The following is an 18,052-nucleotide window of genomic DNA, read 5'->3' as shown; positions in this document are numbered from 1 at the left end:
AATTTAGATCCTCAAAGGAAAAAGATAGAAAAGAATAACACTTTAAATTAGAAAGTTGATCCTCATTTCGAAAATCATAAGCTTTCAGAAAATATGTCATTATTGCATTTAATCGAACGAAAACTTATCTTGAAAGTTTACCTGGGCATAAAAGTTATTAACTCGGCGGAATGGCTTTTATTGTCTTTGATAAATTTTGTCTAAAAAATTTTTCTAAAGCTAGCGTAGGTATTTTTTCTTTTTTATCTTATTTTCATTCGATTAAAGGCAATAACGATTTAGTTTTTAGTCGCATTTCCTCCGAAAACAAACGATTTTCGAGAAAATGTTTTCAATAAAAAATGTTTTTTTATGCGGATCAATTTTCTTAATTAAAGTATTATTCTACCTATTAAAATTGACTATTAAAGCAACCCAGAAAATCTAAATTGATTATTTAAGCAATCCGGAAAAGTAGGTCCAAACTGATGTCAAAATTTTGTGTAAATTATTTTTTGATTGTTTATCTAAAAAAACTAGGCATTAGCCATAGATTAAAATAATCCACCCTGTATTTCTCAAACAAAAAATCTTTTATTAGTGTAATAAATATGACTAAACTGATTTCAATGTATTTCAGGTTATTTATTTATATTCGTAAATAATTTTTCGATTATGTTTAATGTTTTTAAAATCCATGTTTAAAGTTGAAGAAAGAGCGAGTCCAATAAAAAATTTTTGAAAATAAAATATTTTTCTTAAATGTATCAGAATGTTGAATAAATTTTGTAATCGATTAAAAAATTAGAATGTTGTTTAGTTCATTTTATGTATCTCATATCTATAGACAATCTATTGACGAACGATGTATCTCAAAAACTACTCACAATATCGTTAAATCACAATATCAACTAGATTTTCATGTAATAGATCAAAGTTCCAAAATCAAAGAATATTAAAAAATACTTTTGAACAGTATACCTTGCATGTAATTATAAATGGATACGCGCTTTCTATCCATGACAATATTAAGCCGAATGTTTACATCACAACTTAATCAAATTTGATGTTTGAAATTTTTCCTAATCAATTATACATAGCAACTTTCTGCTTTCAAATGAGTTATCAAACAAAAAAGTTTTGCCTACTGAAAGATGTGAACCTCTAAAAAAACACTATTTACTTCAACCCAAAAATGTGCACACAATACTCAAATATTTCCGCCTTCTTTAACTTTAATGGTTTTCAAAATTTATTACACACTTTATTTTTGATAATGTTATTAAATGTTTTGTAAATAATGACCACTCCAAAAAAACTCTCCAAAATACTCTTTATTTCTTATTTTATTTTTTGATATTTGTGTTGTATAAATTATTGTTGACTTAAATAAATAGATTAATTGAGAGGAAAGTAAAAAGAAAAGAAAAATAAAGGAAAAGATACATGAGATACGATAAAAATGAATGATTGATTACTGAAATTCATTAATCATTTATCATCTCAAATTGGCTTGTTTTCTTGTCTTATTAAAATAAATATGATTATGTTATGGTAGAAAAACGAAAAAACACGTAATCTAACAAAGAATCCATAGTGCGTTACATAAAACACACATCTGGTTTAGAAGGAATTTGTCAATATTTCAAACAAATAAACCACATTAAAAGTATTAATCTAGTAGTTCAACTTACTTTTATCTCGAGAACTACCTTTCGTTATGAACTTAGGCTCTGTACACAAACATTAGTGGAGTTAGTTAAGACAAGATTTTTACATTCGCTTTTGAAAATTGCAGATAACAAAGTTTAGTTTTTCAAAAACGTCTTGTGTTAAAGATAACGTTGGAACAAAAAGATAATTAGCGAAAGATTCTTTTGTGATATGTAATTGATGTAGAGGGCTGATTCCAAAAGTGGTACATAAGGACCTCAGGGGTTCACAATGGCCCACAAAGGGTCTATGAGAGCGAAAAAAATTGGGGGTTTATGAGATATAAAAGAGAGAGTCCAAGTTCAATTCAAAATTGATGAATTTTCAAAAATAGAAAACTAGCTAATTAGAGGGTTCACACAAGCCGAACAAAATGGCAAGTGGCCAACGAGACAAAATAGTTTGGGGACCTCTGGTGTAGAGTAAGCATATACCTACTAATTTCTTAAATGGTTTTAATTTCTGAACACTCTGTAATCCGTTCAAAAACTTATAAATGGTAATGTTATTCTTTCTACAAGCAGGAATTTATTGTTAAATTGAAACAAATTTTCCATTTATAGTTGAATTACTGGCTGGCTACCATATAGCCTGTTCAAAGTTTTGTCTATGATAATTTTACTTTCTAGACCACGACAAATGACTTGTCTTTTATCCTCCTTTTCAAGAAGTAGTTCAAGAAGTAAAAAGTTATAAAAAGATACAGAGCTTGGTTGTTTTTTCCTTTAATGATTATTTTCGCTCTTTGATTCAATCACTTATACGAATCAAGTTTTATTTTTATGTTACTTAATATTTTTGAATGCCTATTTAAAGAAAAATTGATATTGAATTGTTCAATTATTCACCTCTATATACATACAAACTGCAGTGTGAGGATACGGTCCAACCCTAAAATAACGCGGAGAATATATATTTTGGTGCAATAATAAGCTTCTTCAACATTTTTTATGATACGACAGTTACTATTGATAAATTCCAATAAAAGCGGTTCAAATCTTCTAAGCCTCTAGAAAGTTTTTAGTTTTAACAAGTGAAAACAAACAATTGACTGCGTTAATTGTTGAAATACCATGTATAGATAGTGTTAGTTGTCATTAGTAATTTGTAATCTTAAACCTATTTCAGAAAAAGGTTTCGATACTTTTTAAGTCGGTTCTTTTTTCAAAATTTTTATTAATTTATATAATTATTATAATCTTATTTAATGTTAATTTAACTCTGAACAAGTGAAAACAAACAATTGACTGAGTTAATTGATGAAATGCCATGTATAGACAGTGTTGATTACTCTGTCACATCACACATACATACATGTCATACATATATAACCGATATTCCCATATAATACATACTATACAATTTGCGCTTAAGTTGCGCTCTCACGGTTAAACTCTCAGTGATGTTTACGAAAAAATGTTTCAATCAAAAGTTGTTTATTTTTTATAAGGAACATTTTTTACATTTAATATTTTGTTCTATCTTTAACGGTTTACCAGATGGGTCCTACGGACCCAAGACCCAATTGACCTCTGTTGCTTATTTACGAAGTTGACCTCACTTTTTACGTCCTAAGCACGCTATAAAAATTTCTATCTATCTATCTCACACATTAAACATTGATTTTAAATTCTCTGAATGACGATCTATCAAAATTCTTGCTTTCGTCCGGAGGGTTGCTCCCACGCAAGTAGTTAACGTCCTTAAAATTAAAAAATAAATTATCCAATATTATTTGCCAATATAATTCAAAAAATATTTTAACCTGGAAAAATTGAAAACTTGAATTCCATAAAAAATTGTTACCCCTTTGAATAAACATTAAATATTCAAACGTATACCTACAAAAGTTTGAAGAAGGTAGGCGTTAAGAGACCATGAAATCATAATAATTATTTATAAACTGTGATTAAAATATTTTATTCAATGTCACAACCCCATCCCCCAGGAACATCACCTTAGAAAAACCTCACACATATGAACAGAAAAAGAAAAAAAATACCCTGAAAACCTTTTTTTTAATGGAACTGAAAAAAAAAATCACCGGACTTGTAAAACATGTATGTTAAGCATGAATAGTCCCGGAAAACCTTGAGGATTTATAATCGTATGAATTGAAACCATCGTATAGTATATACGTCGACCGTATATACGTGTACACATATATACGACCACCTACACATTATTGTGCCGCTCCCTGTTTTATATGTTGTCTCTGTCTGGGATGACCTTCCCGCTACCACCGCGTCATCATATCAGATAGAGAGGAGCTCCTGGTGCACCACTAGGAGAGACTACACAACGGCGGTATCTCATCTATGAGGCGCAGTCTCTCAACGTCTTTTACACCGACCTGTTGTGTTGACGCTACAAATCTCTCTGTCATTAATGTGTGATCTCAGAAATGTAACAACGCTCTGTTATTATGTGCGAACATAACAAACTATAAAAAACTACCCCACCGTGTTTTTAAAACAAATTCTGTGAAAATGTTTAAAAATACGTGAAAATAACTAAAAAAAGCACATTCCTTTAATAAATATTTAGCAATAACTAATAAACTAAACAAAAATTTATTTTTTAAAAACATGTCGACATTTTTAGATTGTATATTTGTAAATATTAATCGTAAATTAATCGTCCATAATGAACTGAGTAAACGAAAACTTCACATCACCTCCATATGGAGTGATATAATTACATAAAAATTATTTTTAATATATTTATTATATTTAAAAAACTATGAAAACGAAACATAAATATTTATTTTAAAATTGTTAATTAATTTTAATTTTTGCACAAAAAGTAATTCAATTTAAATAATAATTAATTAAATTAGTTTATAATTAATAAATCAAACAATAAAATTTATAACGCGCACGCTTCAATTTAGAATATTAGTAAATAATAATATAATAAAATTTGCTTTATCATATCACCATTTTAATAAAACAAAGCTTTAAATAAATATATTTAATAAATATAATTCCGTCTATTAATTATTTTGAAATTAAAAAATACATATCTTGTTGCTTAATTAATAAAAAATTATTATTAAACATTAATTATGAGTGGTGTTGGTTTTTTGGCTGCGGTAAAAACATTCGCACCAGGAAGTATTCGGCGTCGACGACGTTGTGATAAAGCAAATAATAAATTAAATATACCAACAACATATCATCAAGATGATGTTTTGGTTGATAATTCTAATGAATTTCATGGTCAGTGTCATCATCAGAATGCTACGCCTGATGTTGTACCTAGTTGGGATTCAGCGCCTCCTATCACTCCTCCGGCTGCTTTTTTACCGCCCGGGTATAAAAAAGGTATACGATCAATTTATTCATTTCAAATTTTAATCTCAAAGATTTTCGAAAAGCGTTTTGTAGTCTCTAATTTCATTTATATCGAAAATATGTTTTTTTATTGAGATTCAGATTCAACACGGTTACGTTTTTACAACCCATGTCTAACAAAGACATCAGTTTGTTCCTACCCAATTTTGATTTCTTAAATTTAACGAAAAACATTTCGCAATTTCTAATTTTATTTATACCGAAAAATTTATGTTTTTATTGTGATTCAGAGCTTCCGATCACAGTTTCGACATCATTTTTTTTTTATAACCGAATAAAAAAATGGTATCTGATTCGTTTATTTATTTAAAATTTTTTAAGTGCACTTTCGAAAAGCGTTTCACCATTTTTCATTTCGTTTATATCGAAAACATATTTTTATAAGGATTAAATACCTCATATCACAACATCGTCTGGTTTTTTTAACGGATCCGGATATACTAAGGATGTATTTTCAATTAATTTCAAATTTTTGTCTCTTAAAAGCAATTAAAGAAAACCATTTGAAAATTTCTAACTTCTATTTACATCAAAAATATCTTTGATTATTTATTTATAGAAAACATATGTTTAAATTTGACATCATGTTTTTAACACAGATTCATATTGGCATAATTTTTATTCGAATTTAACCTTGTGCCAATAGCCCTAAAAAATATAAACATGCCAAATAATGCATTTTTTTTAAATGTCAAATTTTAATTTATCGAAATGTAAATTTTAATGATGAAAGTGTGAAATTTTTCACTGACACGAGAAATTTACATTTAATTGTTTCTAATGTAATGCCAGAGATTATTATCATGTGTGCGCCGTTTAATCATATTGAATCGAGAGAGGGGGATATTAATATTATTTGATATTGAAGTAGATTATCGAAGTTTTTAGTAATAACCGTTGATTTTTATCAATTTTTGTTACACCTACGAATATGACATTAGAAGAATTATCCCGTTGTAAAATCAACGATGAATAAAAAGAGATATTGAAGTGGGAATTTTTGTTACATTAAAAGGGCAGTGTTAACATTTTCTCTAATGAGCCCATTGAAAGTTTTACTATGATAATTTTTTAAATTTATTTTAATATATCTTTATAAATTATAGCTCATGTGGTCTGATATATCAGCTATATTATTATACAGTTTCATTCAAATCCATTCATTAGTATTTGCGTGAAAGCGTAACAAACAAACCAACAAATAAGCAACTTTACTTTCACATTTATAACATAAAAACATAAATAGAGAGAGGGGATTTAGGAATACTGCGCCTAATGAGATCTTGAGCCACGTAAATTGCCAACTTAATTCATTTTTATTTTACACAATAAACACCCTATTTAGCTTTTGGGATTTTACCAGAGAAAATGGGAAAATACATAGCAAGTTAAATAAAAGCTTGTTTCTCCTCTGTAACAAATCGTCATTTTCCGTTCTTAGGTATTAATTATTGAAAAGTTAATTTAGATGTCAGATTTTAAAAATATACTGAAAATATCTTTAGAAATATGCTGAAAATATCATTTCGAAATTTAAAAATATTCCATTCTTTTAATGACTATTGATAAAATCAACCAAATTACTAACGATAATTACACGCGTCATAAAACATACGAACAATTTTCAAAATAAAATAATTAGCAAAATTTTCAACGACGTTATTATGTATTTTATAATTTTTGTTGAAATGTTTAAAACAACACAAATTGAAATTAAAAAAATGTGTATACTTTAGTCACTTGTGGCCGGTGGCCTCAAATGAATCATTTCATACCAACAATAATAATAACATGTAGAAAAAAAATTTTGCTATAATACTATTGGCATTTATTCAAAAATTCATTGCGCAAAAATTTTATGATATCAGTGAAAATACCACACGCTTACATTTTTAATTTTTGAATGAGAACATATATGTTTTTTTTAATATGAAAAACAAAATAGTCCCTTTTTTCATCATACAAAATGAGGTTATTAGGAGAGAAATATAAATATAAAAACAGTACAACGTAGATGACAAAAGATTCAGTGATTTCAAAATTGTCAAAAGTAAACAAAAATTTTGAAGTTGCTATTTCTAAAAGATGCAATTATTTTCTTTATACATATGCGCATTAGTGATAGAAATTGGAAGCAGAAAAGAAGCTCTTTCTTGTTTGAAATATTATTACCAAAATAGATATAAATTTCGAAATATCCTAGAGTTCTCATTTATTATCTTCGAGAATATTTACAAAAAAAAATCTTGGAAGCGTTATAAAATAAATTTTTTTCCATCCCTTCCACCATACTTGATGATTAGGAGGCACATCTAACGCAGACATTAAACTTGATCTAAGTTTTTAGCCTTAATGAAAAACTCATCCTACTTACTACGTAACTGGCAACAGATAGATGAACGCTTTAAAATATAAAGTTGTTATTGATTAAAACAATAACATTTTTTGTTCGAAACATTTTCAGCCAACCGTACAGTTTAGGCAAAAAATGGACTAAGAAGTTTTATCCAAAATTGTTTTGTCTTATCAAAATTGTTATTTCGTGTGTTTTATTTAAACATTACCTAATTAAATGTATTCGGTTTACAAAAAAAAAATTTCAAGCAAAAAAAATGTTGTGTTTTTATAAAGAACAACTTTTTAATGTTATTTGTTCATCTAAGGTTTGCCAGCTATGAATCAGAGTGAGAATTTGATTGAATCTGAAAACTTAGCTCGAATTCAATACTTGTACAAGGTTTGTGTCTTTGAAACTAACTTTGTTCTTCTTTGCTTTGTAATGGCCAATAATTTTTCTTTCCAACTGTTAATCCATAAAAAGCTTGGCGGTTTAAGTAGAGTTACAATCTTATTTATTTCACTTAAAAACCGTGGCCAACTAACGCTATTAATTGAGAAAGAAGTTGAATGCTTTATAATTTACTATCTTGTAGAAAATTAAATTAAATATATTAAATAAATAAAAAAATTAAATTAAAATATGGTTTGTTTTATACGTGGCGTCATTATTTCGATTCAACAACGCCATCACTGCAAAAGACAACGAACTCTTCGTTTCAATAATTTGGATTGTATTCACGAAAGCAATTAAAATAAATGAGTTTGATGTTTAAATAGATGTCCTTAAATAACGATGGTAAAACCATAGTGATGCAAGTATCATTTTTCTTAAAATAAAGATTTTGGCATCCTGGCACGAAAAAAACGTAATTCTTCATAACTCTTCGACACCACACTCATACAAGTGACATTTGTCCTGAAAAATTATTTTTCCCAAACTCTTACTTCATGAAGAATTATTTTTTCATGTGTAAAAACGAATTTTATTTTTTATAAAAAAAAGAGCACCTTTTACGTTCGCTTGCAAAATTTACACAGCGACAATTATTTTAATAATCCTTTATCACATGTATCACAATTAAAATTTGTCATGAGTTATAAAGAAAACTAGAACGTTAAAAAAGTTACTGTAGTAACTTTTTATTAGCTTAGATTTGGACAATAATTTGGCTAATTTGATTGGTTGGAAATACGTAGTTATTATCTCACGGGTGTAGATAAAACACATTTTCTTTCTCTTTTCACAAATAAAAAAATATTACTTGGACCATTATGGTTCTACTGTTCTGAAATATTCTTTTAAAAACCATTAAAATCACATATTTATTTTTCTCTCTGATTCAATGCTTATATCTATATTCGAACTGCATTCTGTCCGAAAACAAATCTAACTAGACGGGCATAAAGAAGGAAAATTTATGAAATAATTAAATCTAAATATTTTCCAAAAAATTAGTTTCTTTGTATTAATTTTTTGGCGACAAAAATTTGTTGGCGTTAAAAGATCCTCCTTTTTTATGTGGTACGGTATGCTAAAAAAATAAACAACACAGAAATATTTATTTCTTTCTTATCTATTTATTTTGATTTATTAACATATATGAAGAGAAGAAAAATGAAATAAATAATTTGCCGCATTGATGATTTCATCTCAATTTCGAGATGAACCCTTATAGTTAAATTGGTATATCGTGTCTCGATTGAAATCTTTTATTATAAATATCTTATGAATCTGTCACTTACGTGTTCACACACAGAGTAGACATAGACACAACGACAAAATTATTTTATCAACTTCCTTTTTCATATGTTTCTTCATTATTTACACACGCAATAAACAAAAAATAAATGAAAAATTTATCTTTGAAATAAATAAAAAATTTGTCTTTGAAATAAACAAAATCAAATTATTGAGTATAAAATTTTTCTTTCGAAAATACAATTTTTCTTCAAAATTTTACACATAGTTTGATTATTGAAGCCGAAATAAAATGTTTAAATTATTATTTGTATCAAAATTTTGTGTAGAAATTTCGACTTGGAAAGTTTTTAGAAAGACGAAATCAACAAATAAATTAAGTTGATGTTCGTAAGTTCAAATTTTTCGAATATCGTCTCAAATATAACGAAATATATAAATCTAATGTTACATCTCTAAAACTATTATTCAAATCTTTTTATAAGTTCAAATTTTGTATTTTTGCGTCCAAAGAAAATCATTTTAGTTAAAATGATGGAACATCTGATAATTATGGAAATATTTTCTCAAAAATTTTATTCATAATGTCATACAAAAAATATAATAAAGGTGTTAAATCAAATTACTTTCATACAAAACGTCTAGTTCGAAGTCATCGTACACCGATAATACCCCGGCAGTCTCTCCAGAAATATGACTTTTGTGACTTACAGAATGGACCATTTTTATCTATAATCGCTTATAGCTCGTTTTGTATGTAACCAATCAAAAAATAACTTTAAAATAGTGTTTATCTCTTATCATTTAAAATTAGCTATTAACGAAACCCGAATAATTAGGTCCAAACTGATGTCAGAATATGATGTCCCCCATCAAATTCTGCAAGTTATTTTTTGATTGGTTAACTACAAAACGAGCCATTAGCTATTATAGTTTAAAATCGTCCACCTAATTGTATGTATTATTATCAGCTAGATTTTTCGGTGGAAAAATCTACGTTCGAGCCACATTATGATTGTGATTAACTCGAATTTATCTTAGTTGAAGTCCTAGGCTAAAGATCGTAAATGATGAACGCTTGAAAGTTTACCAAACCTCAAATTTTAAAATCAATTTATCAATGACACTTACAAAAATTTCGTGGAACGTCAAAACTATATTTCGTAAAAGCAGCGTCAAAACATAAAAATGTCTTTTTATTTATAAATGTCTATAATAATCTTTTTTTATTTTTATTTTAAAGTAGCTTAATTCTGAAGAAAACATTGAAATATTCTTCAAAGAGGAATAATTATTTCTCCAAAATGCATAAATATTTATTGTAAAATTTATTGTATATGTTTAATGTGCAACAATCGTATATAAATATACAAGAAACGATTTTATTTCAAACAAAAAACCTACGCTTTTTGGCTCATGAAATTTCTTAATAACATCCGCTTCAAATACATTTCAATAAATACTTTTTTGAATGAATTTAATTCATACGATCAAAATGGATTATAACAAAAATATTGAGAAGATTGTATCAAAAATTTTAATTTTATTTTTGTAATTAATTAAGACATTAAATACTATTGATATGTTATTTTAATTCAAAAATATTTACCACATTTGCTTTAAATATAATCATTGCTTATGATTCCGTACCAAAGAAATTTGTTCAGTTTCTTTTATTACCTATATCTTAAAACACGCGCGTCTGAATCAAAACGACTCCGTACGTTCCTAACAAAAAATGGCTTTAAATTTCCTGAAACTATAGATTCTAGTAATCTTTGGTGAGTAGATCAAAAGTTTATACAAAGAAAGAAAGGTAGTCAGGAATACAAAATGCCGAGATTGGAGCAAAGAAGATACTTTTGCAATAATTTTCTCCTTGTGCAATATAGCTGGAGTAAAATTCGTCTAAAAAAGCACCGAAAAATTCACTTATTCCAACGAGAGGTATATTTTAGATAGCCTTTTTAAATGCTAAAAAGCCTTCCAGGGACTTTTCAGCAAAGGCGAATATTGACGCTCACGATGTAAAATTGTCTGTCTGTATTATTATTAAACTATGGATAATCCATAATTTCAAAAAATTTAACCGAAAATCCTGTTTTCATCCTGAAGTAAATTTTCACCTTTCATTCTGAAGTTAAATATGTCCAACACTCGTACATAATCTGCATACGTATGGTAGATAGTGGATTTTTTGTCTCATTGAACTGAAGAGATAATTTGTATGCTATTAGTATGCTCATTAAAAATGTTTAAATACCTACGCCATATTTGAATATGCTTTATTCGAATAATGGTTTGTGACTTACAATTTAATTTTTAGAAACAGTTATTTGAAGAATTATTACATGCAATTAAAATATACTTTTCTGTAATGTATTTTTAATATTAAAAAATATCACCCCTAAAATTTGTTTTCTCAAAGGAAGTCAATTTATTTTCACAGTTATTCTAATGATCATTTTGTATTAATTTTGTATTTTTTTCTTTATTACAGAGCCGAAAAAGGATAAGACTGACCAATCTGCCAATGGAGCGGTATCCCCGAGTACAGAACACTCTAGCAGTAGTATGGGATGTCTCCGAGGACCTGGCAACGATGCAAATTCGGGTGCTCCATCAAATAAACCTGAAAGACCGTCCACACTGGGTCCAGGAAAAATTACACGACGTTTATTATGTTACCATAATGAACACTGTAAGTGGTTTTTTTTTTATTATCTCAAAAATAATTTATATTGGCAAAAATAAGAAGAATAAATCAAAAATTTCCCATTTTATAATTCGACTTGGGAAATCGGATTTCAATATTATATAAGTTCCCCTAATATTACTTAATTCTGATACTCTTAAAAGAACCGCTACCAATTTCGTAGAAAGAGAAACCTTTTAATTTCATAATTTTTAAACTTTGTTCGTCTGCACAGAAAAATTACTTGACTTTTGAATTTTTCAAGTGAAGAATAAGTGTTAATTTAATTTTTAATTTTTTAACAGTTCCTGAAAATGCTCAACCAGGTCCACCAGGAAGCACACCACCTCCACAGGAAAGGCATATGCATCATTTACCAATACCTGGACAACATCCGCAACAAAATTCATTTTTATTATCAGAACTTCCCGAACCCCCTATACCTGTATCTGAAATTGGCCCAATACCTCCTCCGCCCATGTTTAGTTCACCAAGTCCTACTTTAACTTTACGACAGGGTACAGTCAATGTTCCAGAATATGATTACGATGGTAAGTTTATGAAACTAGCAAAATAATCCAAATAAAAGTAAATGATAAATATATTTTCAATTTCTAGATCAAGATGACATTGATCCAGAAGATTTAGATGACGATGAAGATGACGATGGGGATCCACGTTATATGTTCCGCATGTCACAACCGGATCCTGCAATTGATACATCACGTGTTGATGAAATACCAGCCAAAGAACCGAAATTCAATGCCATTCCGCTTAAATCGGCGCTCAAAAAGAAAGGCAGTGGTAGTGGTCCAGCCACGCCACAAAATACTCCCACACAAGAAAATAGACCACTCACTTCTAGACAAGATCCACAAAGTGCCTCTTTTAAGTAAGTATTTAATTTCAACCCTGTAAGCAATTACATAACACACCCTTTTTTATATTTTAGTTGCTTTCTGCTTTTAATTATTCATTCAAAAACCTAAAATACCCCCACCCCTCCTACATATGTATAAAAATTTCATGACACATTTCTATTTCTAACATTTCAAAAAGTATCATCACGCAAATCTATTTTCTAAAAGTTTCTATAGCTTTCCCTTTTTATATTATTTTAAGAAATAATTTGGAATTAATAGAACAAGCTTTTATACTGATACATTTATTTAATTTTTGCAAACAGAAGGCCTCCTTTGAGACCTCGGATTAGAATATGGTAAACATAAAAATTAACACTCTTTATTTTAACGTTTTGAGAATTGAGATTTGAAATTAAAGAAAACTTATTTACCGCAGGGAATCGCACTCGGAACTATCAAAATTTAAATAAAGGTAAAGTCTTTCAACGGATGAAATTTGAATTATAAACTTAATAAATTTTAGAAAGATTAAATAATGAAATCTCAATTATCATAAACGTAATAAATTATTGAGAATTAAACAAATTAAGCTAAACTTAATACATGTAAATCGCTTTTTAAATATAGAAAATTATTTTAGCGCAAGACCTGTAAGATTTGGTATCACGTTACCATGTACGCTAGAAAATAAAGAAAATGCTAGGCCATATATAATACGAGAAGGTGTTGATACTGACTCAGGTGATGGACCTGTTTTATATAGAGACGATGATCCATCTGAAGATATTAGTTTAGCAGCAAAAATTGCACGAAAAGAAAGTTTATCGTTAAAACTAGCGTTACGACCAGATCGTCAAGAATTAATTAATCGTAATATATTACAATTACAATCGGATAACGAACGACAAGAGACAAAAGAGGCAATTGGTGCACGACTTATACGACGACTTAGTATGAGACCAACTCAGGAAGAATTAGTTGAAAGAAATATTTTAAAAAGTAAGTTCTAATAATTATTAAAATTGTAAAAATTTTATAAAACGTTAATTTTTTTTTTGTAGCACAAAGTCCCGCTGAGGAGAAAAAACAAAAAGAAGAAAAGAAACGATATTTATTAAGGAAACTTAGTTTTAGACCAACTGTAGAAGAATTAAAAGAAAAGAAAATTATTAGGTTTAATGATTATATTGAAGTGACACAAGCGCATGATTATGATAGGCGAGCTGATAAACCATGGACGCGACTAACACCAAAAGATAAAGCTGCGATACGTAAAGAATTAAATGAATTTAAAAGTTCTGAGATGGCAGTACACGAGGATAGCCGACACCTCACTAGGTATCTATTTATTTCTTGTTTCTTCCCAGAAAAATTCAAAGATAATTTCCAAAATACATTTATAGCAAATTTCCTGAACTTTTATACTTTAATCTAATGATTTCTAACAAAGGCAGAATAATAATGACGTTTAGAGTTGCACACACCAAAGCGAGTATACAAACCCATGACATTCTTGGTAGTTTCAAAACTTTATTTCTTGTGTTAGTTGGATCTTGTTTGAATGAAAATGTACATTCTTATTTCAAATTTTTCTGCTTAGTGGAATACGCAATACTCAATTTCTGAGATTGATTCCTCGATCACCCGTTCATGAACTAGTGGCATATTTTAAACCAAACGAATTTTACGAACATACTTTGGTTTTTGAATGTTAGTTACTGATTCAGTTTATTCTAATTTCTGCCCTAAACTTCAAATTGCGCTCGATAGATTAATTAATTAGTTATATCAAAATATTCCGTAATTAAAATGAAAATTCACTTTTTGTTTGGAAAATATTCAGCATTCCCATTTGTAAAGTAAATTTGAATATACCGCTAATTCAGCCAATTTTTGTCTGTCTTCCGTGTTGACTTTAAAATTTGCTTCTCAACAAAGTAATAACATTTGTTTTTAATTTACAGATTCCACAGGCCATGACAATTGCAAAGTAAATTAAATGAAATAAAGCTCAGTGCTGTGATGATGCGTGCGAGTGTAATCTATCGTATTTATCTCTGTTTATAAAAAAATATAAGAAATGAAAAAAATAATACAAAAAAATAAAAATAAATAAATAATAAAAAAAGAATATTATGTTTGATAGTGTTTAAAAAAAATTAGAGAGCAGCTGCTGCCACCACCTATTACTACCTATTATTAAATATATAAAATATATATATTAACTCTAATTAATAAATAAAAATACTACAATGAAATGAATAAATAATAAACAAAAAACATATTCAAGAATTATCAAACATCATCATAATCATCATTCATCATCATCATCGTCATCAATGGTCATCGTTTGTCATCTTCTACGTCATTATTAATAAATCCATCATCAAAACAATTTGTTGCTATGTGCAATTATTATTGTATTTGTACATTTTTATTAAATTAAGAAAACAAACAAAATATATTAATAACAATTATAATAATTAACAAATTATTATGTACATATTATGTATGTATTTATATGTCAAATGGTTTAGACTTGTCGATATAGAAAACTCCATGTCCCCATAATTGTAAATCGTACTGCCAATTTCTCTAAAACTAAGCCTCCAGAATTTAGAATCAAAAATTGTTTTTTCGTAAACTATACGGAAAAATTCTAAAATACACGAAAATACACAAAAGAAATAATTTTACAAGAAGATCGACAATGCTTCTTTTCAAATTCATGATATGTTAAAAATAGACACAAACAAATTTTCATTAAATATCTTATCACGGAAGACCCTTATATACTATTTAATAAATACAGTTTTTCTTTGTATTTTGAGGAATAGTTTTATCGCAATCTTCCAAAGTTTTTTACAAAGGGAACAAATATCCCTTTACTGAATAAAATCATATTTTAATCCAATATACAAATCAAATTTAAGTACGTTTTATTTACGATGTATTTGGATGCGATGGCCTGGGTTGAGTTTTACGTATAGTTCTTTATATTGACTTTAGGCGTGTTTCAGGGAGAAGTTTTGTATAAATTCTTTATAATGTAGCATTTATTTCATATCATTTTTAATTCGGATAAAGATTCAGAGACAGGAGCGATAAATTTAAAGAGTTGGAATACTAATAATTAATAATTTGCTACCAAGAGAACATTAATTTAATAAATTAAACATTTTTCTTTAAATTCTCGTTTTCGAAATAATATATACTACGCCCATCAGTTATACACCGACTAATTGCAACAAATATTTTAATGTCTATTTTTAACAAATATGATATTCATTTAGATTTCTTCCAAAACTGTTACCTTCTAACAAGTTGATAAACATAAATAACATATCGTACCCATTTAAAAAGTCACATCCCTTTTATAACAAGAGGCAACGATTAAGGCTTGTAGTTCACTATATCACAGACTTAACTTAAATATATATACATATGTAAATAATACATAAAAGAATATATACATGAATTCCCTAACAAAGATTGGATATAATATTTTAAATTGGATGATTTAAATTAAGTCATTTTCAATCGCGTCTTGATTGGAAATGAGAGTCTGAGTTGCCGTAGTAGCAACAAATACATATATACAATAGCTAAAAATAAAGAGATGAAGATTATAGTAAAACATGGTAGGAATATGAAAAGGTACGCTGGCAAACATCAATTTTGATTAATTGCAATTTTTACAGAATTTTTTATAAAAGCAACAATTAACCGTTGTATGAAAACTTCACTGTCAAATTTACATTATTTATTAAAAATAATGTCTAGGTTTCACTATCTGTCTACGAATTAATTTTATTAGATCCAAAATAAAACAGTTCTTGGTAAAAAAAAATGTTTTCTGATTCAAATAATTTTGTTTTTAATCAAGTTAGTTACTCAAATCAGCAATCATTTTTGAATTGTTTTTTACAGCTGAAATCGTAAAAACGTATTTAAAAACTGAATTGACTAAAATAAACTGTTAAATTCAATGATTGATCAACTGTTGTTTAAATTAATAAAACTACCTCGTAATTTTAATTTACATGTTATTTTATTATCATATAAGACATTATTTATCATTGTATAAATTGAAAAGAGACGTTTTTATACTGCTGGTTAATTTTTTTGTTTTTTAATCTTATTTGGAAAAGTTAGCGATTAAAAAATTCATAAGATTTTTCTGCCCTATCATATTCCCAACATATTCACTATCGTTTTCACGCTTTTATTTTTAGATATTTTATGAAATATTTGTTACTTCCATATGGAAGCTAGGATTATAATTTTGTCTTTCAATTTTTGTTATTCGTTCTTTGTTTTGGTTGTATATATAACCCAAAAAAATGATATATATAAAATACATTATATATAAATAAATATAAAAAAAAATATAGTGAGCAGAGATTGATTGATATTCGTGCAGTAAATAGCACTAGATAATTAAAAATTATTATAACAAAAAATCAAAAAATACTTTTTTCAATGTATATACTTAATTATATTTTTTTAGTATTATTAATTTTTATTATTTTTGTCTCTTATTCTTTCGTTTTTCTTTTCTATACACGAAAATCGTGTGGCATTTAAGTAAAAGTAAGGCGTGTGACACGATGGCTGATTTTTTATTTTTTAAAATCTTTTTAAAACTAATTGTTGATTTGTCCAACAAACAAAAAATACATTTTGTATTTAACCCTTAATGAAAAAACGAAAAATATTTAAAAAAAAAAAACTTGTTTTTGATTAAAAATTCTTCTATTCTGTTTATTAAAAAAAAATGATTTTATTTAATAATAAAATATTAAATGGTTGTGTGTTTTTTAAATTTATAGTCATAAATATAAGTTTAAGTTAATGCAATAATTAAAACGGAAATTTAGAGTTTAAAAATTAAAAAATGTGGGAAAATATTTGAGAAAATAGATTTTAAAAATTTATTTATTTAAATGACGAGTATCATCTTAAAATCAAAGAACTTTTGTGTGATTTTGTAGTTATAGTTCTAGAAATTAATACTACTTTGCGAATTGTCATGTAAAAATTTGCCTTGTGAAATACAAGGTTCCTTTGTGTATTGAACAAAGAGAAATTTTTACAACTCAATTCGAATTTCAAAATAAAAACAATTCCTTCCTACTAATAAGTTTTGTTTTGTGAAATTTTTTAAAACAGTATCAATAAAAAACAACTTGACTACAAAAATATAAAAGACATAAATGCACTAAAATTTGTCTCCGTAAGTGATTCATATTTTTGTTCTTGAAATACAACAACAAAAAAATACTCTTTTGATTGAACAAAATTATTTTTATAGCATGTTTTAGCCATGCTTAAAACTAATTTTTTTTTTTACAAAATAAGATAAGGAAGTGAACTAGAAGAAAAACTTATACTTATGACTATGTTT

General features: G+C 27.3%; 1 protein-coding gene across 6 annotated transcripts in view; it reads left to right on the top strand.

Annotated features, from left to right (window-relative positions):
- The window catches only part of LOC123296569 (phosphatase and actin regulator 4), a 387,108-nt gene extending 372,274 nt beyond the window's left edge, over positions 1 to 14,834 (top strand). For 5 of the 6 annotated variants that reach the window (XM_044878096.1, XM_044878097.1, XM_044878099.1 and 2 more), the window contains 7 exons: positions 11,588 to 11,788; positions 12,088 to 12,333; positions 12,401 to 12,674; positions 12,969 to 13,001; positions 13,286 to 13,644; positions 13,707 to 13,983; positions 14,610 to 14,834. In XM_044878096.1, the coding sequence (XP_044734031.1) occupies positions 11,588 to 11,788; positions 12,088 to 12,333; positions 12,401 to 12,674; positions 12,969 to 13,001; positions 13,286 to 13,644; positions 13,707 to 13,983; positions 14,610 to 14,625 (1,406 nt within the window). In that variant the 3' untranslated portion in view covers positions 14,626 to 14,834. The remainder of the gene's footprint in view (positions 1 to 11,587; positions 11,789 to 12,087; positions 12,334 to 12,400; positions 12,675 to 12,968; positions 13,002 to 13,285; positions 13,645 to 13,706; positions 13,984 to 14,609) is intronic. The other variant, XM_044878095.1, reaches the window with a different exon arrangement.
- Positions 14,835 to 18,052: the final 3,218 nt, after the last annotated feature.

This window comes from Chrysoperla carnea, chromosome 3, assembly GCF_905475395.1.
Source record: "Chrysoperla carnea chromosome 3, inChrCarn1.1, whole genome shotgun sequence".
Taxonomy (NCBI): domain Eukaryota; kingdom Metazoa; phylum Arthropoda; class Insecta; order Neuroptera; family Chrysopidae; genus Chrysoperla; species Chrysoperla carnea.
Note: the sequence above shows the minus strand (reverse complement) of the source record. Positions and strands in the feature narration are given on the sequence as shown.